At 40.8% G+C, this 26,305-nt stretch overlaps 1 protein-coding gene across 1 annotated transcript in view; it reads left to right on the top strand.

Moving 5' to 3' along the window:
• HSD17B11 (hydroxysteroid 17-beta dehydrogenase 11) overlaps positions 1-26,305 on the top strand; it is a 47,657-nt gene that overhangs the window by 4,287 nt on the left and 17,065 nt on the right. Inside the window, 4 exon segments of the mRNA XM_004009981.5 lie at positions 6,711-6,818; positions 11,043-11,174; positions 13,296-13,402; positions 19,601-19,738. Coding sequence (XP_004010030.3) covers positions 6,711-6,818; positions 11,043-11,174; positions 13,296-13,402; positions 19,601-19,738 — 485 coding nt within the window.

The following is a 26,305-nucleotide window of genomic DNA, read 5'->3' as shown; positions in this document are numbered from 1 at the left end:
CCTGACCATTCTCACCCCCATACTTGGTTAGGTAAGCTTGGGAAGATATAGTATGTATTAGACAGTGTATTAAAAGGCAGAGACATCACTTTGCCGACAAAGATCCGTATAGTCAAAGCTATAGTTTTTCCAGTAGTCATATACAGATGTGAAAGTTGGACTGTAAAGAAGGTTGAACACCGAAAAATTGATGCTTTTGAACTGTGGTCCTGAAGACTCTTGAGAGTCCCTTGGACAGCAACAAGATCAAATCAGTCAATCCTAAAGGAAATCACCCCTGATTATTCATTATGCTGAAGCTGAAGCTCCAGTACTTTGGCCACCGGATGCTAAGAGCTAACACATTGGAAAAGACCCTGATGCTGGGAAAAATTGAGACCAGGAGAAGAGGGCAACAGAAGATGAAATGGTTTGAACAAACTCCAGGAGATAGTGAAGGACAGGGAAGCCTGGCATGCTGCAGTTAATGGGGTTGCCAAGAGCCTCACAAATGACTGAGCAACTGAACAACAACAATAAAAATTTTTTATTGAATGATGAAGTGGATTAATGAAGAATTGGAAAATAGTATTAGAAAGAATCAGAAAAACATTATGGTTAGTGATCTAGGTAATGGGCAGAAGGTTTTAGTACTGGGGATAGAGGGCAAAGAGTGATTCATGAAGACTAAAGAGGAGCCCAGGATTTAAATTTGAGAACTGGATTCAATACATGAGGGGAAAAAAGGTTACCAAGGGAAATCCTGAAAAATGATGAGGAGTTCCACTGTGCTGAGAAAAATGTTAAGGGAGGAAAGCATTCTTTCTGCAAGTCTGCTTATTTTTTCTTTCTTTCTTTTTTTTTTCTTTTTCCTATGTGGGACCTTAGTTTCCTGATCAGGGATTGAACCTGACCCTCCTGCAGTAGAAGCACTGACTCTTAACCACTGGGCTGCCAGCAGAGTCCCAATATTTTTTCTTTCTATTTTTTTCTTTTTTTGGTCTTTAAGTTTTTATTTCTAGCTCTAGATTATTCTATATGTTGTACAATATGACTTTGTATCAATCTTCTAAAATGTATTTATCTATTCACACAGTGATGAATATTTGGAGTTGTTTTCTTTTTTTTTTTTCATTACTATGCAAATAATGCTACACTGCAAACTATTGTTCATGTCTTCCTGCATATAATACCACAAGAATGTGATGCAAAAATCAGTCCCAACTATCAAAAGAAGTTCATGTCAGTTATTCAGTTAAATATTCACCCGACATTAACAATTTACTATTAGGGCTTCGCACGTGGCTCAGTGGTAGAGAATCCACCTGCCAGAGCAGGAGACGTGGGAGATTTGAGTTTGATCCCTGGGTCAGGAAGATTCCCTGGAGTAGCAAATGGCAACCCACTCCAGTGTTCTTGCTGGGAAATCCCATGGACAGAGGAGCCTGGAGGGCTACCATCCATGGGGTCACAAAGAGACAGACATGACTTAGCAACTGAGCATGCAATGAACTTGGACACTGTCTAAAACTTTTTTCTGGAGGAATTCAGAACTTAAATTTGTTGCATAGTTCAGAAGGGGTGGAAAGGAGACCTAGGCCCTAAGAGAGGAAGACCAAGGAAATTCAGGAAAAGTGAAGCTGCAGATGTAAAGGAAGGACCTTTTCGCCTCTACACACTCTGTCCACTGACAGAGAAAGCCAACCAGTAATGAGCAAATCTCAGAAAATAAAATAAATGGTGAATGGATTTTATTATAAAATTTGCTCCAAATAAGCCCTGAATCTTATAAAGACTCAATCCCCACCAAAACAGTCAACATGCTTTTTATCCTTTTTTTAAATTGTGGTAATATATATATAACATAAATTTTTTCACTTTAGCAATTTTTAAGTACAGTGGCATTAAGTATTAATACATTCATAAATATCAAGCAATGATCCCTGTTGCCCATCTCTAGAACTTTTGCATCATCCCAAATGGTAACTCTACCATTAAACGAATTCTTCCCACTTCTCTGTCCCCGTAGCTCAGTTGGTAAAGAATCTGCCTGCAGTGCAGGAGACCCAGGTTCAATTCCTGGATTGGGAAGATCCCCTGGAGAAGGAAATGGCAACCCATTCCAGTATCTTTGCCTGGAAAATCTCATGGACAGAGGGCTGCAGTCCATGGGGTCGCAAAGAGTCGAGCACAACTGAGCAACTAACACACAACTCTCTCCCCTGGCCCCTGGTAGCCACATTCTACTTTCTATCTCTGAATTTGACTCTTCTAGGTAGCTTAGATAACTGGAATTATATAATATATGACCATTTGTATCTGGCTTATTTCCTTTGTAGCATGTGTCAAAATTTTATTCCTTTTGAAGGCTAAATAGTATTCCATCATATGTATATTCCACATTAATAAAATATACTTTTCAGGAAAGTGTTAAAAGCTGTCTGTTAGATATAGGAAAGTAACCTAAGGGTTGTTGTTTAGTTGCTACGTCCTGTCCAGCAGGAATACTGGAGTGGGTTACCATTTCCTTCCCCAGGAGATCTTCCCTACCCAGGGATTAAACTCACATCTCCTGCATTGGCAGAAGGATTCTTTACCACTGAGCCATTTGGGAAGCCCAACATAAGGGTTATCTGAGATATTTCCTTGTTTTTGCTTGTTAGTTTTTCCTTTGGCTATGCTGCTTGGTTTGTAGGATCTTAGTTCCTGGACCAGGAATTGAACCCGGACCCTGGCAGTGAAAGCACCAAGTGTTGACTGCTAGGCTGCCAAGGAATTCCTCCTGAGCTATCTTGATGTCTCTTGGGGAGTAAGCGCTCCTCAGCACAGTATACTATTGAATACAACTTGTATAGGAGATTTCGGCAAAGGGAAAACACTCTGTTTCCTTTAACTACCCCAATAAGTTCACTGCACAAACTGCTACTTCTTTCCTTAGCTGTCCAAATTTGGTTTTTCTGCAAGAGCAATTGCTGTTTCCCAGCAAATTTGCACACTGGTGTTCTGTTTACCCATTCGCCCCATGGGAAAATGTAGTAAATTCTGTTACTGCATTTACTGCAGGTCAGTGTAGTAAGCCTGTGCACTCGTGTACTAGCCGAAAATAGTCTGGGCATACAGGATTTACAGACTGAACCTCTCCCCAAGGTGTCTTTTGAGACATTCTTCATAGAAAATTTAAACAGTGGATCAGGAGCAAGCCAACAAACAAGCAAAAACAGAAACAAAAAGACAGGGATTTCCCTGGTGGTCCAGTGGTTAAGACCCTGCCTTTCCAGTGTGGGGTCACAGATTCCTTCTCTGGTCAGGGGACTTGGATCCTAGTTCACTTAGTTGCTTCTTTTGGTGGGGCAAAAAAACAGGACCTTACCATCTGATCCTGAATTTAAAGTGGCTCAAAAGTAATGCCCCCAGTTGAGATCATCATTGCTTGTCTCAAATCTGGTCTCTTCTTGTGATTGCCAGCTGACATGTAGCCAAGGACCAAAACTGAAAATTAAGGGCATCAGCCTTGGTTCCCTCCCACCTTTTTCATCCAGTCACCAAATCCTGATGCTTTTGCCTCCTGGAGATACATTTTAAACATTATTTTCTTCTCTACACCCTTTCAACTGGAACCACAATTCAAACTTGTATCATCTGTTCTGAAACTGCCTGCTAACTTTTCTCTCTTCCTTCAGTATTGACCCCTAAAATCTGTCCTCTGTACATTTTTTTTTAAACAAGTTTATTTGGCTGTGTCGTGTCTTCATTGCAGCACGTGGGATCTTTGTTGCATCATGGGGGGTCTTCTGTTGTGGTTTACGGACACAGGTTCAGTAGTTGCGACAGGCGTGCTTAGTTGCTTCTCCGCATGTGGGATCTTCGTTCCCCAACCAGGAATCAAACCCCTGTCCCCTGCATTGCAAGGTTGATTCTTAACCACTGGATCACCAGGGAGGTCCCTGTCCTCCGTACATTAGAAAAAGTAATCAATAGAATACACAAATTTGATTCTGTAATTTAATCAGTGGTTCTACACTAACTTTTTGGATAAAATGTAATACGATATCTATTGCCCTTTAATCTGGACTCTTGCTGGCCTTGAACATTATGACCAAACAAAAACAATCTGCTAGTGCTTATCTTGTAGGACCTTTCTCCTGCCATCCCTGTGCTTACACTGCTGGCATGCCCTTTCCCCTCTTTCTACCTGCCTGCTCTCCTCACCAGCTCAGGGGCCTCTTCTAGAATTACACTGCACACTCATCCTCCTTATTCCCATAACTCTTTTTATGTTATTATACTCAACACAATAAATTAGTTTGAACCGTATGAAACTGCCAATATTCAGTCCTTTATTCCAAAGCAGTAGCAATTTCATACGGTCCTACCTAAATGTTAGGGCTTTCCTGGTGGCTCAGACGGTAAAGAATCCACTTGCAATGCAGGAGACCCAAGTTCAATCCCTGGGTCGGGAAGATCCCCTAGAGAAGGGAATGGCAACCCACTCCAGTATTCTTGCCTGGAGAATCCCATGGACAAAGAAGCCTGGTGGGCTACAGACCATGGGGTCACAAAGAGTCGGATATGACTGAGCAACTTAACACTACCTAAATGTTATACTTATTTTATGTTGTTTACTACACTGAAAATTCTTAAAGAGATGGAAATATCAGACCACCTGACCTGCCTCTTGAGAAACGTATATGCAGATCAGGAAGCAACAGTTAGAACTAGACATGGAACAACAGACTGGTTCCAAATAGGAAAAGGAGTACGTCAAGGCTGTATATTGTCACCCTGCTTATTTGAAGAGGAGCTAAAAAGCCTCTTGATGAAAGTGAAAGTGGAGAGTGAAAAAGTTGGCTTAAAGCTCAACATTCAGAAAACAAGATCGTGGCATCTGGTCCCATCACTTCATGGGAAATAGATGGGGAAACAGTAGAAACAGTGTCAGACTTTATTTTGGGGGGCTCCAAAATCACTGCAGATGGTGATTGCAGCCATGAAATTTTTTTTTTTTTTTAGTTTTTTATTTTTTAAATTTTACAATCTTTAATTCTTACATGCATTCCCAAACATGAACCCCCCTCCCACCTCCCTCCCCATAACATCTTTCTGGTCATCCCCATGCACCAGCCCCAAGCATGCTGCATCCTGCGTCAGACATAGACTGGCGATTCAATTCACATGATAGTATACATGTTAGAATGTCATTCTCCCAAATCATCCCACCTCTCCCTCTCCTCTGAGTCCAAAAGTCCGTTATACACATCTGTGTCTCTTTCCCTGTCTTGCATACAGGGTCGTCATTGCCATCTTCCTAAATTCCATATATATGTGTTAGTATACTGTATTGGTGTTTTTCTTTCTGGCTTACTTCACTCTGTATAATCGGTGCAGCCATGAAATTAAAAGATGTTTACTCCTTGGAAGGAAAGTTTTGACCAACCTAGATAGCATATTAAAAAGCAGAGATATTACTTTGGCAACAAAGGTCCATCTAGTCAAGGCTATGGTTTTTCCAGTGGTTGTGTATGGATGTGAGAGTTGGACTGTGAAGAAAGCTGAGTGCCGAAGAATTGATGCTTTTGAACTGTGGTGTTGGAGAAGACTCTTGAGAGTCCCTTGGACTGCAAGGAGATCCAACCAGTCCATTCTAAAGGAGATCAGTCCTGGGTGTTCATTGGAAGGACTGATGCTGAAGCTGAAACTCCAGTACTTTGGCCACCTCATGCGAAGAGTTGACTCACTGGAAAAAAACCCTGATGCTGGGACGGATTGAAGGCAGGAGGAGAAGGGGATGACAGAGGATGAGATGGTTGGATGACATCACCGACTCGATGGAAATGGGTTTGGGTGGACTCCGGGAGTTGGTGATGGACAGGGAGGCCTGGCGTGCTGCGATTCATGGGGTCGCAAAGAGTCGGACATGACTGAGCAACTGAAGTGAACTGAGCTTGCTGAAATCTGGACTTTATCTCACTCATATGTGTGTCTGCAGGTTCTGCTAAGCACGGTGACAGTTAAAATGTTGGAGGAATGGATGACTGAATCAATGGATGAACTGTAGTTAACTCATTATTTATGTATTTTGCAGCCAGAAAGTTGATATCCATGAATAGTGTTTAGTGACATAGAAAGAAATCTCAATATCATTATTTAAAGCCTGATACAGAATACACAGGGCTTACCAGTTGGTGCTAGTGGTGAAGAACTCACCTCCCAATAGGAGACATAGGAGGTGAGGGTTCGATCCCTGGGTCAGGAGGATCCCCTGGAGGAGAGCATGGCAACCCACTCCAGTTAAGAGTATTCTCCCATGGACAGAAGAGCCTGGCAGGCTACAGTCCATGGGGTCACAACGAGTCAGACACGACTGAAGTGACTTAGCATGCACGTGAAATACACACATACGTAGAGTCACAGAGCATGACACGACACCATAAAGCAGCTATACTCCAGTAAAAATTACTTTAAAAAAGGATGTGAAATTCATGCATACATGCTCAGTATTTCAAGACTTTTCTCTGCTTTTAAAAGCTTGCTTTCAATTCAGTTCCAAATAAGAGAAACTAGTTGTAGTACAGAGAGTGAAGTGTGCCTATATCCCTGTCAAAAATACATCAGTTAAATTCTTGCCCAGTGCTAGACCAGAGAATCTGAATCCCCTTAGCTGTTTTCAGCTGTGTGTATAATCTGATCATGTCATTTATCTTGTTCTCCTTGCCCTTCGTTGCTTTTTGCAGCATGGACTTGAGGAAACAGCCACCGAATGCAGAAGACTGGGTGCGAAGGCTCATACCTTTGTGGTAGACTGCAGTAACCGAGAAGATATTTACAGCTCTGCAAAGAAGGTAAACTTCTTTTAAATTTGGTTCCAATCGTATCGTACCAGAACTGGGGAGGATTTGGGAGATGACCCAGTTATGATGTAGGCAAAGTAAACAGAAGTTTTGTGGTTCCTCCAAGGTTGTCCGCCTGGCCATTGGCAGGTCCCGAACCTGGAACTGAGGCTCTCAGACTGTAGTGTGTTCTGGAGTTTTCCGGGGAACTTGGTAAAAATAAATATGCACCCCGAGGACTTCCCTGGTGGCCCAGTGGTTGAGAATCTGCCTTGCAGTGCAGGGGACACGGGTTAGATCCTTGGTTGGGGAACAAAGATCCCACATGTCGTGAGGCACCTAATCCAGGGAGCTGCAACTACTGAGCCGTGCAGTCTGGAGCCAGCAGGCAACAAGAGAAAAATCTGCGTGCTGCAACCAAGGCCCAACGCAACCAAATAGATAAGTATTTTTTAAAAATATGTACCCCAGAGGTTTTCTTGTAGTTGGCCAAGGGCTGAACCCGGGAATCTGTCTGTTTAGCGCCCTCCACACCTACACTTTGCCCATCTGATTCTGCTGCAGGTGAATCTTTGATGACCTGCAAAATCACTGATGGGATCTTCTGAAGCTCAGTCAAAGAACTGGGTTAGTAAATTAGGATAAACCGAACTATTTATCAGGCTTCGATCATATGTAAATCTATAAAAAGCTATGACAAACCTAGACAGCTTATTAAAAGCAGAAACATCACTTTGCCAACATAGTCAGAGCTATGATTTTTCCAGTAGTCACGTACAGATGTGAGAGTTGGGCCATAAAGAAGGCTGAGTGCCGAAGAATTGATGCTTTCTAGCTGTGGTGCTGGAGAAGACTCCTGAGGGTCCCTTGGACTGCAAAGAGGTCAAACCAGTCAATCCTAAAGGAAATCAACCCTGAATATTCATTGGAAGGACTGACTCTGAAGCTGAAGCTCCAATACTTTGGCCACCAGATGCAAAGAGCTGATTCATTTGAAAAACCCTGATGCTGGAAAAGATTGAGGGCAGAAGATGAAGGGGCCAACAGAGCACAAGATGGTCGGATGGCATCACCAACTCCATGGTCATGAGTATGAGCAAACTCCAGGAGACAGTGGAGGGCAGGGAAGTCTGGCGTACTGCAGTCCATGGGGGTTGCAGAGTCGGACATGACTTAGTGACTGAACAACAACAACAATCCTTGTTCTAGAAAGCGTTATTTTCCTCTTCTATATACAACCAAGATGTGCTACATATATTAGGCTTTTACGCCGAATGCGTTTATGCACATCCTTGTTAACTAATTACTGTAATGGTAGAAAGGTCATTTGGACCTGGGAAATTCTTTAAAATACACATTCCTGGACCTCACCTCTGTACTGATTCAGTACAGTATGAAGATTCCAATTCTACTAGACTTCAGAATCTCTTTGTTTAGGAAATGTTAGATTTGGGAACCTTTTTAACTTCTCTTTTCATTTTTTTATTGGCCACACTGAGCGGCATGTGGGATCTTAGTTCCCCGACCAGGGAGCAAACCTATGCTCCCTGCATTGAAAGCTAGGAGTCTTAGCCACTGGACTGACAGGGAAGTCCCAACTTTTATTTTTAGATTTTAATTTTTAATTTCAAATGGATGCCTCTTTATTATAAGTGATACCTAAGCTAAGTCAAAAGAATAAGTAGAAATTACCCAGGCAAGTGATGGGAAATGGCTTTCCCAGAAAGAGGTACAGTGAGAGCAAGGCCTATAGGTAAGAAATGTCCGCATTTTGTTAAATATCTGTTAAACATTTGTTAAAAATGCAGATAAAATATCTGCATTTAACAATGACTGTTTTACTTAAGGTAACAGTGATTCTCCTTCATATAGATGAATGCTCTTTCAGTTAACTGTGCAACTTTGAGCAAGTTGCTTAACCTCTCTGTGCCTTTTTTCTTCATCATATACTTTAAATGGATGTGTTTATTACACTGGTTTATTATATAAAAAGTTTTTTAAAAATCCACAAACCTACAGTTTAAATATATAAGGTCTTTCTTTCTTTTTCCTCTGCCTAACTTTTCTCAATTACAACATGGGGATCACAGCAGTATCTACTTCATAGGGTTGTTATGAGGATTAACTGGATTAATGATGCAGACTTCTTATAAAAGTACTTGGCACTTAGTAGCCACTTTGTAAGAATAGTTGTTAGTATTAATAGAATCACCAATCTAATAGAATCACCAATTAGTAGAATCACCAGTGCTATCTATGTAATTTTGTTATTGCCCATTGTTAAGGGGATTTACTTGGAGAAGGCAGTGGTACCCCACTCCAGTACTCTTGCCTGGAAAATCCCATGGACAGAGGAGCCTGGAAGGCTGCAGTCCAGGGAGTCGCTAGGAGTTGGACACGACTGAGCGACTTCACTTTCACTTTTCACTTTCATGCTTTGGAGAAGGAAATGGCAACCCACTCTAGTGTTCTTGCCTGGAGAATCCCAGGGACGGGGTAGCCTGGTGGGCTCCCGTCTATGGGGTCGCACAGAGTCGGACACGACTGAAGTGACTTAGCAGCAGCAAGGGGATTTACTAGTTACCTAAAATGGAATACATTCATTTCCAGACTTATCTGGGCAAAGGCTTTCTGGAAAAGATAGTTTTATTATTTGAACCTATTCATGTGTTTTAATTATTGTGTTTTTACTAAAATTATTCCAAAATAAACTATATACTTAAGCAGAGTTTACACAATGGAGTTGTGATTATCAGATAAAAGCATAGGCTTTCTAATGTCTCTTTTGGTTTTTATGCAACGTAAACAATTAAACTCTCAGCCTGCTTTCATTATTAAGAAATGTGAAAGCCCTAGGGTGGCATATTATGTGATGATGAGGAGCTCAAGGATGAAGATAAGGTCAAGAGTGTCACTGGCAATATAAAACAGTAATTTATATCTTGTTCTTGATGTGTGTGTGTGCTTGGTCATGTCTGACTCCACGACGCTATGTCGCCAGGCTCCTCTGTCCATGGGATTTCCCAGGAGAGAATACTGGAGTGCGTTGCCATTTCCTTTTCCAAGGTATCTTTCTGACCCACGGATCAAACCTGTGTCTCCTACATTTCAGGCAGATTCTTTACTGTCCGAGCCACAAGGGAAGTCATGAATTTATATCTTGAGTCCTGTTACTTTGGAGGCATAATGGCAGCTTCATCAGTTCAACCACACAAAATGTCCTGTTTTTCTCAATAACTTAGGAGCTTTATTCTGAACAACAGTTTTTATATTGTGCTAGAGACGTGGATACAGGTACACAAAGTGTTTGTCAAGGGCCAGACCACTCAGCTTGACCACTCAGTGATTTACATACAACCTGATGAAATTCATTTCTGACTGCTGAGCATTTGGCAGTGACACACTCATGTCCTCCTGATGTGCTGACCGGCCTTCACTCCGACTTCCTTTCTGTCTGAAGTGGCTTATCTTGGGCTCTGAAGTCAGATAATCTGGGAGAGTCTCATCTCCATGTGACCTTAGATATCCACGTGACCTTGGGCAAGAAACAGCCCTTCTATGTTTCATGTTTCTGACCTTTAAAATGAGCATATAAGAGTTACTACTTCGTAGAATGGTGAGACTTCAGTGGGATAAATACTGCAATCGTGTGAAATGCATACCGTAGTGAAAGGCTTTAATGGGCTACATACCACCTCTCCTTCAGTCCCCCAGCTGCTGCGGGGCTGAGGGGGGCGAGGGCGGTGGGTACTGGCCCATGACCTGTTAGGAACCAGGCTGCACAGGAGGTGAGCAGTGGTTGAGCAAGTGAAGCTTCATCTGTATTTACAGCTGCTCCCCGTTGCTCGCATGACCACCTGAACTCCGCCTCCTATCAGATCGGTGGCATCAGATTCTCACTGAAGTGCTCACCCTACTGTGAATTGTTGTTTATCTGTCACTGATTAGGTTTTTGTTAGCCAAATGCCTCTTGGGTTCTAATCAATAGAGACCAAAGTCAAGAGACTGAATTGCAAAAGAAAATTTCTGCCTATTAGACTTACAGGCAGGGCCATTTTGCAATTAAGTACTTAAAAAAAAATTTTTTTTTCCCCGCTTGACGTATAGGTGGGGAAAAGTCAAACGACTTTTTTTTTCACATATAATAGAAAGAGTTATACTCTGTTAAGAGTCATTGCATGCAGACCTATTCCCAGACCTCTAAATGTTGCAAATATTTTAATTTTATTTTTGAAGGTGAAGGCAGAAGTTGGAGATGTTAGTATTTTAGTAAATAACGCTGGTGTAGTCTACACATCAGACTTGTCTGCTACACAAGATCCTCAGATTGAAAAGACTTTTGAAGTTAATGTCCTTGCACATTTCTGGGTAAGTATGATTTCTTTTACCAAAAACATTCCCTTTTGTGCAACCCGAGGATTAAGTTTAAAGTGAAGCTTTCAGCAGACATAAGGTTGAATCAAATCAATACTGACATTTTCTCCAGATACTGAGAATAATATTATACAAAGAAATCATTTTGCATCCTATGACCAAATCCAATCAATCATTCTTCTCTTCCCTAAAAAATTATGAATAATATGAATTAATAATAAGAATAAACTTTAGGTGTTATATATGTTTTCATTCTAAGCTAGATTTTTACATTTCTGTGTGATCTGTTTAGAGATGAGGGAGGGATTAGAGATTATCTGAGTCACTTTCTGTGATTCTATAAAAGGTGAACCCAGTCTACCTGTTTACTTTCAGAGTCTCATAAGACTCAGGCCTTATATTATTTCTTGGTTCCAAAATTGCAAACTTTATCAGGAACTTCACCATTCAGGATCTTAAATGGTGAGAGAGAGAGAGAATGAGAGAGAGAGTCTAAATGTTGGTCAAATAACCATTACATAAAAGAGCCCCTTAAAGATTTCTTGGATGTGAGTTTGGGATGGATAATCTCAGAATGTAAATTGGTATAGTCACTGTAGAAAATAGTATGGAACTGCCTTAAGAAACAAAAAAGAGAGCTACCATATGACCCAGCCATCCCACTCCCAGGTATATGTGCAGAAAAAATGAAAACCCTAATTTGAAAAGGTACATATACCCCAGTGTTCATAGAAGCATTATTTATAATAGCCAAGACATGGAAACAACCCAAGTGCCCAGCAACACACAATTGAGACTTAGAAGGTGTAGCAAATATGTATACAATGGAAATTTACTCAGCCATAAAAAGAATAAAATATTTCCATTTGCAACAACATGGATGGACCTAGAGAATATATTTAGTGAAGTAGATCAGATAGAGACAAATATATGATACCCTTTACATATGGAAAATGAAAAATAATATAAATTAATCTATATACAAAACAGAAACAGACTCACAGACACAGAAAAACTTACGGTTATCAAAGGGGAGAGGGAAGAAAAAGGGACAAATTAGGAGCCTGGGATTAACAAACTTCTAGGCATAAAACTTCCCTGGTGGCTCAGACGGTAGAGTGTCTGCCTACAATATGGGAGACCCGGGTTCGATCCCTAGGTTGGGAAGATCCTCTGGAGAAGGAAATGACAACCCACTCTAGTACTCTTGCCTGGAAAATCCCAAGGATGGAGGAGCCTGGTAGGCTACAGTCCATGGGGTCACGAAGAGTCGGACACGACTGAGCGACTAAACTAAACTAAAACTAGGCATAAAACAGATAAGCAACAAGGATCTACTGTATAGCACAGGGAATTATATTTAATACCTCATAATAACCCATAATGGAAAATAATATGAAAGTGTGTGTGTGTATATATATATATATATATATAAAACTGAATCACTTTGCTGTGTACCTGAAACTAATACAATATTGTAAATCAACTTTGCTTCAGTTTAGAAGAAGGGATATTGGGGTTGTTGAAAATGCAGTATTGTTTCATTTTATCAGCCCAAGTTATTGACATCCATTTTTTATGTTCTTATGCCTTTAAAGTTTGTGTCTTTCTGCCACTCTGAAAAATGTAGTTTTTTCTGAATCCTCAGCATATAGTAGGTGCTCAATAAATACTTATTGTATAAAATCATTCAGTGACTGTTGCAAGATTTTTGTCCCTTCAATATCTTGATGATATAACCAAACTCTTTTCTAACAATTTCACCTTAAATGTAAAATTTTCCATAACTCTAGATATTATACTTGTTCAATATCTGAGAAGAGAGAAGGCATCAGTGATGGAAGGTGGAGGAACTGGAGACATAGGAAATTGACAATTTAATTGAGATGGATTCTCAAAGCTTCCAGTGTTCATTGTTTCATTTAGCTTTTCTAATCTGGGTGTCCTATCTGCATTATGTTGCCACATCTGGTTTTTTTTCTCCTATGAAAATTAATCTAGGTTTTTTTCATTGATGAAATGTTATGGACAATGTTAAAATACACCTTCATTTTGAAATATTCCCACTGGGTTTGCAAATCAGAAATAATTGTCTCTTAATAAAACCATTTCTAGACTACAAAGGCATTTCTTCCGGAGATGATGAAGAATAATCATGGCCATATTGTCACTGTGGCTTCAGCAGCTGGGCATATTGGGGTCCCCTTCTTACTGGCTTACTGGTATGTGAATATGTGTTTTTTTCATTGGTTCCTGTGCTTAACTCGAGTGTGATTTCTTGAGTGTAATGAAGACTATTGTTAACAATGATAGGCTTTCCTGGTGTCTCACATGGTAAAGAATCTGCCTGCAGTGCAAGAGACCTGATTTCAGTCTCTGGGTTGGGAAGATCCCCTGGAGAAGGGAATGGCAACCCACTCTAGTATTCTTGCCTGGACAACTCCACAGACAGAGGAGCCTGGCAGTCTTCAGTCCATGGGGGGCACAAAAGAGTCAGACACAACTGAGCAAGTAACACACAGACTTCCAGTGTTGCTGAAATAAGCAGATGGAGTTGCACAAAGTCTCTTGCACAACAGCCTTATCAATCATTAATCCTCTCCTAGGCTGACCATTTGAGAGGTGGCTACAGGGAAATTATCCAATAGGAAGCCAAGTGCTTCAAGCATTTCTCATCCCTTTTAGCAGCAAGGAATTAGAACGAGGGCAGGATTTTTGCAAGATGAAAAAGTTAATACCATTTTAATAAAGTAATTTTGGGGAAACTAACCATTAGAAAGAGAGAATATAATCTGGGATTCCAAATTAAAAACATCCAGACAATGAAATTGTTGTAAAAGTGAATTTTAATAGTTCTTCTAAAAACCCATGCTATTATAATAACTAAGAAGTTACTGTAACAAGTAGGGCACAGTAATGGTGTGCTCCCCATGTGGAGAATTAATCCGTGAGGTCATAATAGCCGTGGTCTTCCTGCTGGTTGCAGGCACCCTGGTAGTTGTTAGCTGTTTCTGTATGCTAGCAAATTATCACCCTTTAATGTTGAATTATGACCGTGCAGGTAATAGATATTGCTCAAATTTGTTTTCCACCAAACAAATGTGATCTTTTGGAATTAAGTGTCTAAATTTTAGAAATAACACAGATGTAATTGTAAATGTAGCCATACTGCTACTGCTGCTAAGTCGCTTCAGTCATGTCTGACTCTGTGCGACCCCATAGACGGCAGCCCACTAGGCTTCCCCGTCCCGGGGATTCTCCAGGCAAGAACACTAGAGTGGGTTGCCATTTCCTTCTCCAATGCATGAAAGTGAAAAGTGAAAGTGAAGTCGCTCAGTAGTGTCCGACTCTAGCGACCCCATGGACTGCAGACTACCAGGCTCCTCCGTCCATGGGATTTTCCAGGCAAAAGTACTGGAGTGGGGTGCCATTGCCTTCTCCGAATGTAGCCATAGATATGTGTATAAATATGGGATTTCCCTGATAGCTTAGTTGGCAAAGAATCTGCCTGCAATGCAAGAAACCCTGGTTCAATTCCTGGGTTGGGAAGATCCGATGGAGAAGGGATAGGCTACCCACTTCAGTATTCTTGGGCTTCCCTTGTGGTTCGCCTGGTAAAGAATCCACCCATAATGCGGGAGACCTGGGTTCGATCCCTGAGTTGGGAAGATCCCTGGAGAAAGGAAGGGCCACCCACTCAAGTATTCTGGCCTGGAGAATTTCATGGACTGTGTAGTCCATGGGGTCACAAAGACTAAGACACAAGTGAACGACTTTCACTTCACTTCACTTCAGGCTCTGGTGGATAACTTATTTTCTTATGACATAAACATATGAGCCTAGCAGCAGAACCTGAAACTATCTTTCATCAAGGGAGTGATATACACGTAAAAATCGAATTAGCATTTAACGGCTAGGGGCTAATTACTTCAAAAGAGACAGTATGCAGTCTAGGCACAATAGGCCTGTCCTGTGACTGCTTTAGCAGTATTTCATCTTTTTTTAAAAAAACTCAAGTCAAGGTTATATTTATTTCTAAAACTATTAGAAAATAAATATATACCAACAGAGAAAGAAAGAAAATGTAGATGAACAAAAGAACAAAATAAAAATCACTTCTCTTGCCATTGCCTAAGAACAACCAACCAGTCTGTGGATATGGTTAGACTAACTTTGCAAATTTGTTTGTTCTTTTTGTTCATCTATAAGCTCTAGCTGATATATTTTGTCAATTCAAATAGCCAATTTATAAGCATGAAAGTTACCAGTATGGAAAGACATGCCAAAATTGAGTTCTAATCATTAGCTTGTAATGGAATGTTATCCAAAAGAATAATTTGGAATAAGAAAATATTAATTGAGGTTATTGATAGTAAGAAGAAACTTAGTGGGCTTTCCTGCTAGCTCAGATGATAAAGAATCTGCCTGCAATGCAGGAGACCTGGGTTCAATCCCTGGGTCAGAAAGATCCCTTGGGGAAGGGAATGGCTACCCACTCCAGTATTCTTGCATGGAGAATTCCATGGACAGAGGAGCCTGGCTGGCTACAGTCCATGGGATCACAGAGTCAGACACGATTGAGCAACTAACGCTTTCACACACACAAAGTGCAGTAAAAAAATCCACTTAGAGTTAGCTTTTATATATATATATCTAAAAACAAATTCACTCAAGTTCAAAAATACAAAATTCTTTCAACACACTCAAGATCATTATGAGTTTTAATATATTTCTGCATTGTTGGTTCACTTCAGAAAAAAACAGTTTACTAGAAGAGAAAAGAATATTTATTGATAATCTCACCACACAGAAATAACCATGATGAGTGTTTCTTATCATTTTTTAGGACATTTTTAATGTAGAAATACAGTCATACCTTGAAAAAGATATACATATGTAATCTTTTTTTTAAGTGAACATTTTGCATGTTAAATATATATATGCAATGTCATTTTCAGTTTTTGTTGGATAATTTATTTTTCCAGATTCTTTCAGTTGCAAGGAACACAAAATGTATACTGCCTCACACCAAAAGAGGAGAAGTCTTAGGGAGGCTCTCTGTTGCCAAGATGGCTACCAGCCTTGCTGGAATAGTATCTTCTCAACTCCCAAGTCTAGCAGCAGTGGGGAAAAGCCACACCTCCCAGTGTTCTAGTCCTGGAGTTCACTCTTAACTAGACCAACTTGGATCCAACTGCTGAACTGGGGTGTAAGCCAGCAAAATGAAAGCCATCTTAGCAGAAAGAGGGAATATGAATGCTAACAGAGGCAAAAACAGCCTCTGTCCACTACAGACATTTTCAGCTCTTTCCAACGATTTGACTTCATGAACTGGATACCCCAGGGACTATCCTTGATTATACATCTTTAGAAACATGATTTTTTATTTCCTTGGGATAAGAAATTAAAAGAGAAATTACTGACTCTAAGAGTATAGCATAGATAGATAGAGAAATGGTTAGATAGATAGAATTTTTTTTATTTGGCTGTTATCTCGTGGCATGTGGATCTTTGCTCCCCAGCAAGGGATTAAACCCACACCCCATGCAGTTTAAGCACAGTCTTAACCACTGGACTACCAGAGAAGTTTCAAGCATGGCGTATTTTTTTAATGAATTTTATACCTTTTGCCAAATTGTCTTCCAGAAAATGCTGCCAACTAACCTGTACTTTGGAAAACTGCCATTTAACCTATACTTTGGAAATTCTGTTGAACGTTCTCTCATATTTTTTTCTTAAAGCTGAGACATATGATTTAAAAATATTGCCAATCCAATTCTATAAAATGAAAGTATTTTGTACACTGAAAACAACTCAAACAAATAAAAAATTTCCTACTATCCTTAATGTTACTCCTAGGCACAACTTTTATTTTGTATTTATTTTGTATTTATCTTGTATTTTGTATTTATCTTGTATTTATTTTGTATTTATATTAATTACCCCTGAAAAGATAAAACATTTCATATACATATATCTATTGGTTTTGGGGGGCTTCCCAGGTGTCACTAGTGGTAAAGAACCTGCCTACCAGTGCAGGAGATGTAAGAGATGCGTTCGATCCCTGGGAAGATCCCTTGGAGCAGGGCATGGCAATCCACTCCAGTATTCTTGTCTGGCAGGCTACAGTCCATAGGGTCGCACAGAGTTGGACAGTTGACTGAAGTGACTTAGCACTCATACACATTGGTATTTTTATTTTGTAAATTTTCTGCTAACGCCCTTAGGCATTTATCCATTGAATATTGTCTCATTCATTTGACTTGCTCAGTGGCTCAGTGGTAAAGAATCCACCTGCCAATACAGGAGATGTGGGTTCGATCCCGGAGTTAGGGATCTTGCCCTGGAGAAGGAAATGTCAACCCAATCCAGTATTCTTGCCTGGAAAATCCCATGGACAGAGGAGCCTGGCGGGCTACAGTCCATGGGATAGTAAAATGGGTCAGACATAACTGAGCATGTTCATTCATTTATAAAAATTGTTGTTTATTCACCTAATTCTTACTTCACCCTAATCCTTACTTTACCCTAATCCTTGTCCTGTAAGTTGCAAATGCTTTACCAGTTTGTCATTTACCTCTTAACTTGGTTGTTGTTGCTTTTGTTTAGTCACAAAGTCAATTTCCCAGGCAAGAGTACTGGAGTGGGTTGTCATTTCCGTCTCCAGGGGGTCTTCCCCACCCCGGGATCAAACCCGCGTCTCTTACATCTCCTGCATTGGCAGGCAGATTCGTTACCGCTAGTGCCACTGGGAAGCCCTTAACTTGGTTAGGAGCTGATATAAGTTTCAACCATATCATATTAGAGGTCTGATTTGCCACCCAAATTTAAAGCCTAATTCCACTACTTTGTTTTTTGTCTTTGGGCAAGTTCTATAATCCCACCACTACCTAAGTTTCTTTTTTGGGAAATGGAGATCATAACAATATCGGTTTCACAGAATTGTTGTAAGGGATTAAATCAAATAATGCATCTGAATAACTGAGGTCAGTGTCTGGCATATAGTAATCAATTTTAGATATGATTATTTTTGTTTCTGTTGTGTACAGAAGATTTACATTTTATGTAACTGAATCTAGCAATCTTTCTTTTAAGGCTTCAATAAATGTCTAAGCTTCAGGAAAAAAAAAGTAAAAGAGAACTGTCCACAGCTTTCTGTTTTCCAAAGCACAGGTTAATTGGCAAGAATTTACTTTGTATAATTGCTAATCTGTACAGGCTTAGAGAAAAGCAATCTGTCTAGTAATTAATGGTACTGAATTATACACTTAAACATAATTAAAATTGTAAATTTTACATTAAAAATATTTTGTATAATTTTAAAAATTAATAAAGTAATATTCTAAAACCCATTGAATTGCATTCCTAAGTGAGTCAATTATATGGTATGTTACTTCATATTTTTCAGTAATGCTACTTTCTCTAAAAGCCTAGTTGGAAAAGTAATGTCCACTTAAAATATGGCTAATTTCCCTTCTCTTTCCAAATGAAGGCACTATGATGATAAGAATTGCTTTACATTTTGATTTATTCACTTGAAAAATATTTACTGAACACCTATTATATGCCAAGCACTGTGCCAGGTCCTGGGGATTCATTGGAGACCAAAACAGTCATAGCGATTATTATAGTGAAGTTATGGGGCCAGACGTTTAAAAAGTTCATCCAAATGAATATTTAATTACAAATTCAAGATGTGCTTCATGGAAAACTGAAGATTACTGTATAAAGGGGAAATAATTTAGACTAGGGTTTTGGAAATGCCTCTTTGAAGAAGACAAGCTAAGACTTTAAGGAAGAACAGGACTTATCCAGGAGAATTTCCCAATAAATTCCGTGAACACGTTGTAATAAATAATGAACAGCCTATAGTGACATTACATTTTAGGGAAATAGCAACAACAAAACCGAACACCCTACCAGTTTTCTTAACAAGACATTTAAGCCTACTCAGTTCTCTGATAAATGCTGAGATGCAGTAAATGCTTCTTAGACTTTGTTGTTATTTGTTGGTTTAGTTGCTAGTGGTGTCTGACTCTTTTGCAACCCCTGGACTGTAGCCTGCCAGGCTCCTCTGTCCATGGAATTTTCCAGGCAAGAATGCTGGAGTGGGTTGGCATTTCCTTCTCGAGTGGATCTTCCCAACCCAGGGATTGAACCCAGGTCTCTTGCATTGGCAGGCAAGTTCTTCAGCGCTGAGCCACCTGGGAAGCCCTCTGCGACTTTACTATGCCTATCAGTTTGCCCAAGGGTCATCTAAAATGCAGATTCTAATTCAGCAGGTCCTGGCCAGGCCTGAGATTTAGATGTTGCCCATGCTGTTTGGCAGAGCACCACACTTAACTAAGGAAAACAGATGTGTGAGTTAAATACATGTAGCCGCTTTCTTGAATTATTTTATGAACTCTGTTTATTTTCAGTTCAAGCAAGTTTGCTGCTGTTGGATTTCATAAAGCTCTGACTGAAGAATTGAGTGCCTTGGAAAGAACTGGAGTCAAAACAACATGTCTCTGCCCTAATTTTATAAACACTGGCTTCATCAAAAACCCAAGTACCAGGTAAGTTGACGCAAAACATGGAGACAGAAGGATTGGTGGTTGCTATGAATATCAACCATTCTATAGGTTTTCCTGAGTATTTTAATCCTTAAAGCATCTCATATTCGAGGCCCTTAGCTCATCTCAGTTTCAGCTTCTGGAGACTATGGGAGTATCTAGAGAAAGAGAGAGAATGTATGGAAACAGATATGAATGACACCGTGAAGTTGCTTAGCCTTCCTTTTTTCTTCGCTTAGGTGGTGGTTCTCAGACTTCAGTACTTACACCTTTCTCTAGGAGTACTGGGAACCATGCAGGGGTCCCACCCCCAGACTTGTGCATTTCTTCATTTTGATCGAGATAGAGTAATGGTGGAGAAGGGAGCCTGGAACTCTGTATATTTAACAAGCATCATAATTAGTTCTTTTTTTATTTTTAAAAAATATTTATGCATTTATTTCACTGTGCTAGATCTTTTTGTGGCACGTGGGATCTTCCTCCTTTGTAGCATCACGCGAACTCTTAGCTGTAGGATCGAGTTTGCTGATCCGGGATTGAACCCAGGCCCCCTGCATTGGGAATTCGGAGTCTTAGCCACTGGACCTCTAGGAAAGTCCCACATCACAAGTAATTCTGATAGAGGTGACCAGTACCAGTGTAAAAAGAAAAAAGAGCTTTCCTTTGGTAATCTAGAGATCATCCTTCAGATAAGTTCAGTTCAGTTCGGTCTCTCAGTCCTGTCTGATGCTGCAACCCCATGGACCGCAGCACGCCAAACCTCCCTGTCCATCACCAACTCCCGGAGTTTACCCAGACTCACGACCATTGAGTCGGTGATGCCATCCACTATCTTATCCTCTGTCATCCCTTCTCCTCCTGCCTTCAATCTTTCCCAGCATAAGGGTCGTTTCAAATGAGTCAGCTTTTCACATCAGGTGGCCAAAGTATTGGCGTTTCAGCTTCAACATCAGTCCTTCCAATGAACACTCAGGACTGATCTCCTTTAGGATGGACTGGTTGGATCTCCTTGCAGTCCAGGGAGGCTCAAGTGTCTTCTCCAACACCACAGTTCAAAAGCATCAATTCTTCTGCACTCAGCTTTCTTTATAGTCCAACTCTCACATCCATACATGACTACTGGAAAAACCATAGCCTTGACTAGACAGACCTTTGTTGACAATATAATGTCTCTGCTTTTTAATATGCTGTCTAAGTTGGTCATAACTTTTCTTCCAAGGAGTAAGCATCTTTTAATTTCATGGCTGCAGTCACCATCTGCAGTGTTTTTAGAGCCCCCCAAAATAAAGTCTGCCACTGTTTCCACTGTTTCCCCATCTATTTCCCATGAAGTGATGGGACCAGATGCCATGATCTTCGTTTTCTGAATGTTAAGCTTTAAGCCAACTTTTTCACTCTCCTCTTTCACTTTCAACAAGAGGCTCTTTAGTTCTTCTTTGCTTTCTGCCATAAGGGTGGTGGTATCTGCATATCTGAGATTATTGATATTTCTCCTGGCAATCTTGATTCCAGCTTGTGCTTCATCCAGCCTGGCATTTCTCATGATGTACTCTGCATATAAGTTAAATAAGCAGGGTGACAATATACAACCTTGACATACTCCTTTTCCTATTTGGAACAAGTCTGTTGTTCCATGTCCAGTTCTAACTGTTGCTTCCTGACCTGAATACAGATTTCTCAAGAGGCGGGTCAGGTGGTCTGGTATTCCCATCTCTTTCAGAATTTTCCACAGTTTACTGTAATCCACACAGTCAAAAGCTTTGGCATAGTCAATAAAGCAGAAATAGATGTTTTTCTGGAACTCTTTTGCTTTTTTGATGATCCAGCAGATGTTGGCAATTTGATCTCTGGTTCTTCTGCTTTTTCTGAAACCAGCTTGAACATCTGGAAGTTCGCGGTTCACATTTTGCTGAAGCCTGGCTTGGAGAATTTTGAGCATTACTTTACTAGCGTGTGAGATGAGTACAATTGTGCGGTAGTTTGAGCATTCTTTGGCATTGCCTTTCTATGGGATTGCAATGAAAACTGACCTTTTCCAGTCCTGTGGCCACTGCTGCCTTTCCCAAATTTGGTGACATATTGAGTGCAGCACTTTCACGGCATCATCTTTCAGGATTTGACATAGCTCAACTGGAATTCCATCACCTCTGCTAGCTTTGTTCATAGTGATGCTTCCTAAGGCCCACTTGACTTCACATTCCAAGATGTCTGGCTCTAGGTGAGTGATCACACCATTGTGATTATCTGGGTCATGAAGATCTTTTTTGTACAGTTCTTCTGTGTATTCTTGCCACCTCTTGTTACTATCTTCTGCTTCTGTTAGGTCCAGACCATTTCTGTCCTTTATTGAGCCCATCTGTGCCTGAAATGTTCCCTTGGTATCTAAGTTTCTTGAAGAGATGTCTAGTCTTTCCCATTCTGTTGTTTTGCTCTATTTCTTTGCACTGATCACTGAGGAAGGCTTTCTTATCTCTCCTAGCTATTCTTTGGAACTGTGCATTCAAATGGGTATATTTTTCCTTTTCTCTTTTGCTTTTTTGCTTCTCTTCTTTTCACAGCTCTTTGTAAGGCCTCCTCAGACAGCCATTTTGCTTTTTTGCATTTCTTTTTCTTGGAGATGGTCTTGATCCCTGTCTCCTGTATAATGTCACAAACCTCCGTCCATAGTTCACCACTCACTCTGTCTATCAGATCTAGTCCCTTAAATCTATTTCTCACTTCCACTATATAATCATAAGGGATTTGATTTAGGTCATACCTGAATGGTCTAGTGGTTTTCCCTACTTTCTTATATTTAAGTCTGAATTTGGCAATAGGGAGTTCATGATCTGAGCCACAGTCAGCTCCCGGTCTTGTTTTTGCTGACTGTATAGAGCTTCTCCATCTTTGGCTGCAAAGAATATAATCAGTATGATTTCAGTGTTGGCCATCTGGTAACGTCTGTGTGTAGAGTCTTCTCTTGTGTTGTTGGAAGAGGGTGTTTGCTATGACCAGTGTGTTCTCTTGGCAAAACTCTGTTAGCCTTTGCCCTGCTTCATTCTGTACTCCAAGGCCAAATTTGCCTGTTACTTCAGGTGTTTCTTTTTTTTCTCTTCTCCCCAGGTGTTTCTTGACTTCCTACTTTTTCATTCCAGTCCCCTGTAATGAAAAGGACATCTCCTTTTGGTGTTAGTTCTAAAAGGTCTTGAAGGCTTCCCTGGTGTCTCAAACTGTAAAGCATCTGCTTGCCATGCAGGAGACCTGGGTTTGATTCCTGCGTCAGAAAGATCCCCTGGAGAAGGAAATGGCAACCCACTCCAGTGTTCTTGCCTGGACAATTCTATGGACGGACAAGCCTGGTAGGCTCCAGTCCATGGGGTCGCAAAGAGTCGGACACAGCTGAGCAACTTCACTTTCTAAAAGGTCTTGTAGGTCTTCAGAGAACTATTCGACTTCAGCTTTTTCAGCGTTACTGGTCGGGGCATAGACTTGGATTACTATGATATTGAATGCTTTGCCTTGGAAACGAACAGAGATCATTCTGTCGTTTTTGAGATTGCATCCAAGTTTTGCATTTCAGACTCCTTTGTTGACCGTGATGGCTACTCCATTTCTTCCAAAGGACTCTTGCCCACAGTAGTATATATAATGGTCATCTGAATTAAATTCACCCATTCCAGTCCATTTCAGTTTGCTGATTCCTTAAATGTCAACATTCACTCTTGCCATCTCCTGTTTGACCACTTCCAGTTTGCCTTGATTCATGGACCTGACATTCCAGGTTCCTATGCAATATTGCTCTTTATAGCATCAGACTTTGCTTCTGTCACCAGTCACATCCACAACTGGGTGTTGTTTTTGCTCTGTCTCTTCATTCTTTCTGGAGTTATTTCTCCACTGAACTCCTGTAGCATGTGGGGCACCTACTGACCTGGGGAGTTCATCTTTCAGTGTCCTATCATTTTGCCTTTTCATACTGTTCATGGGGTTCTCAAGGCAAGAATACTGAAGTGGTTTGCCATTCCCTTCTCAGGTGGACCACATTTTGTCAGACCTCTCCATCATGACCCGCCCATCTTGGGTGGCCCTATGGTCAATGTGATTAGGTTGGTTAGTTTTCTGTGACTGTGGTTTCAGTCTGTCTGCCCTCTGATGCCCTCTCTCAGTGCCTACCGTCTTACTTGGGTTTCTCTTACCTTGGACTTGGGGTATCTCTTCACGGCTGCTCCAGCAAAGTGCAGCCGCTGCTCCTTACCTTGGACGTGGGGTATCTCCTTTTGGCCACTCCAGTGCCACCCGAAATTAGTAACAGATCAGAATCTTTTCAAAATAAGTACCGGATCTGAATCTTTTCTTGGTTAGAAAATAAAATTACAAAGGATTGGCACTGAGGTTAATTTTTAATGTTTCCTGTCTTTGAGAATAGCTTTAATATTTTTATAAACATGATGGTTACTTTAAAAAACAATTCCAACATACAGAAAAGTACAGATAAATTTTTTTCCATTTCATTTAAACCCTCTATCCAGTGGAGACTATTTTTAACATTTTGAAGAACACTCTTTTGGACATCTCTTTGAAAATGAAAGTGATAGTAACTCAGTCGTGTCTGACTCTGTGACCCCATGAACTGTAGCCCACCAGGCTTCTTTGTCCATGGGATTCTCCAAGCAAGAATACTGGAGTGGGTTGCCATTTCCTTCTCCAGGGGATCTGTCTCTAGGGATTGAACCCAGGTCTTCTGCATTGCAGGGAGATTCTTTACCATCTGAGCCACCAGGGAAGCATGGATATCTCTTTTTGTACAGATTAAATGTCTAAATTTCATATAACTGGCATATATTACACATGAGATTCTAGAAGCAGTAAGTAAACTGCTTGTTCCCTCAGCATTATGATTATAGACAAGTTATTAGTATTGTTTAGCCACTAATTCATGTCCAACTCTTTGCGACGCTATGGACTGCAGCCTGCCAGGCTCTTTTTTCTATGGGATTCTCCAGGCAAGAATACTGGAGTGGGTTGCCTTTTCCTTCTCCAGGGGATCTCCCAGACCCAGGGATCAAATCCTCATCTCCTGCCTAGCAGGTGGGTTCTTTACCACTGAGCCTCCCATGAAACCCAGCAATACTGTATTTACAAAATTCAAAGTTGCTTAGAAGTTAGATTTTAAATGTTCCCATCACAAAACAGAAATAAATATGTAATGAGATACAAGTGTTACCTAATGCTAAGGTGGCAGTCATATGGCAATATATAAATATATCAGATCAATTAGTTGTACACAAATTTATATGATAGGTAAAATATATAGGAAATAATTTTTAAAAGTTCACTGAAACTGAAAGGTATTCTCAAAGCTGGAGGAGAGTGTTTTATCCCCAAGATAAAGTTTGCCAATATTTAGACACTAAAATAATATACTTGAGTCAAGCTTATCACTTAGACTGTCTTTCAGCAGTTTTCACTGTAATTGAATTTTTCACCCTTGCCCCCAGAATAAGCCTGAGGAAAGCTGACATTCATGATGGCAAGGGTGACCTCTGCTGGCCAAACTCTGCTAGTACAACTAAAAATAATTGGGACACTTGCCTTAAGTAGCTTCAGTCATGTCCGACTCTGTGCGACCCCATAGACGGCAGCCCACCAGGCTGCCCCGTCCCTGGGATTCTCCAGGCAAGAACACTAGAGTGGGTTGCCATTTCCTTCTCCAATGCATGAAAGTGAAAAGTGAAAGGGAAGTCGCTCAGTCGTGTCCGACTCTGTGCGACCCCATGGACTGCAGCCTACCAGGCTCCTCCGCCGGCGGATGATGAGGGGAAGTTTAAGTAGAAGTCAACCTGATTCTAGCCTGATCGAGAATATAACCTGACTAAGGAAGCGTCTGGGGCTTGTCCTGCCACACGAATCCCCTTGAAGATAAGCTGAATTAGGATGCCAAAGGTGAAGTTGGGCTTAATGTAGAAACTGAGTTTCAATTCAGTTTGGTTCAGTTCAGTCGCTCAGTCGAATCCGACTCTTTGCAACCCCATGGACCGCAGCAAGCCAAACCTCCCTGTCCATCACCAACTCCTGGAGTTTACCTAGACTTCCAACCATTGAGTCGGTGATGCCATCCAACTGTCTTATCCTCTGTCATCCCTTCTCCTGCCTTCAATCTTTCCCAGCATCAGGGTCTTTTCCAATGAGGTAGCTCTTCGCATCAGGTGGCCAAAGTACTGGAGTTTCAGCTTCAACATCAGTCCTTCCAAAGAATATTCAGGACTGATCCGCTTTAGGATGGACTGGTTGGATCTCCTTGCAGTCCAGCGGATTCTCAAGAGTCTTCTCCAACACCATAGTTCAAAAGCATAATTCTTTGGCGCTCAGCTTTCTTCACAGTCCAATTCTCACATCCATACACGACTAGACTAGACTAGACTAGACTAGACGGACTAGTCTAGCCTTGACTAGATGGACCTTTGTTGACAAAGTAATGCCTCTGCTTCTTAATATGCTGTCTAAGTTGGTCATAACTTTTCTTCCAAGGAGTAAGCGTCTTTTAATTTCATGGCTGCAGTCACCATCTGCAGTGATTTTGGAGTCCAGAAA

Source organism: Ovis aries, chromosome 6 (genome assembly GCF_016772045.2).
Source record: "Ovis aries strain OAR_USU_Benz2616 breed Rambouillet chromosome 6, ARS-UI_Ramb_v3.0, whole genome shotgun sequence".
NCBI classification, from domain to species: domain Eukaryota; kingdom Metazoa; phylum Chordata; class Mammalia; order Artiodactyla; family Bovidae; genus Ovis; species Ovis aries.
Note: the sequence above shows the minus strand (reverse complement) of the source record. Positions and strands in the feature narration are given on the sequence as shown.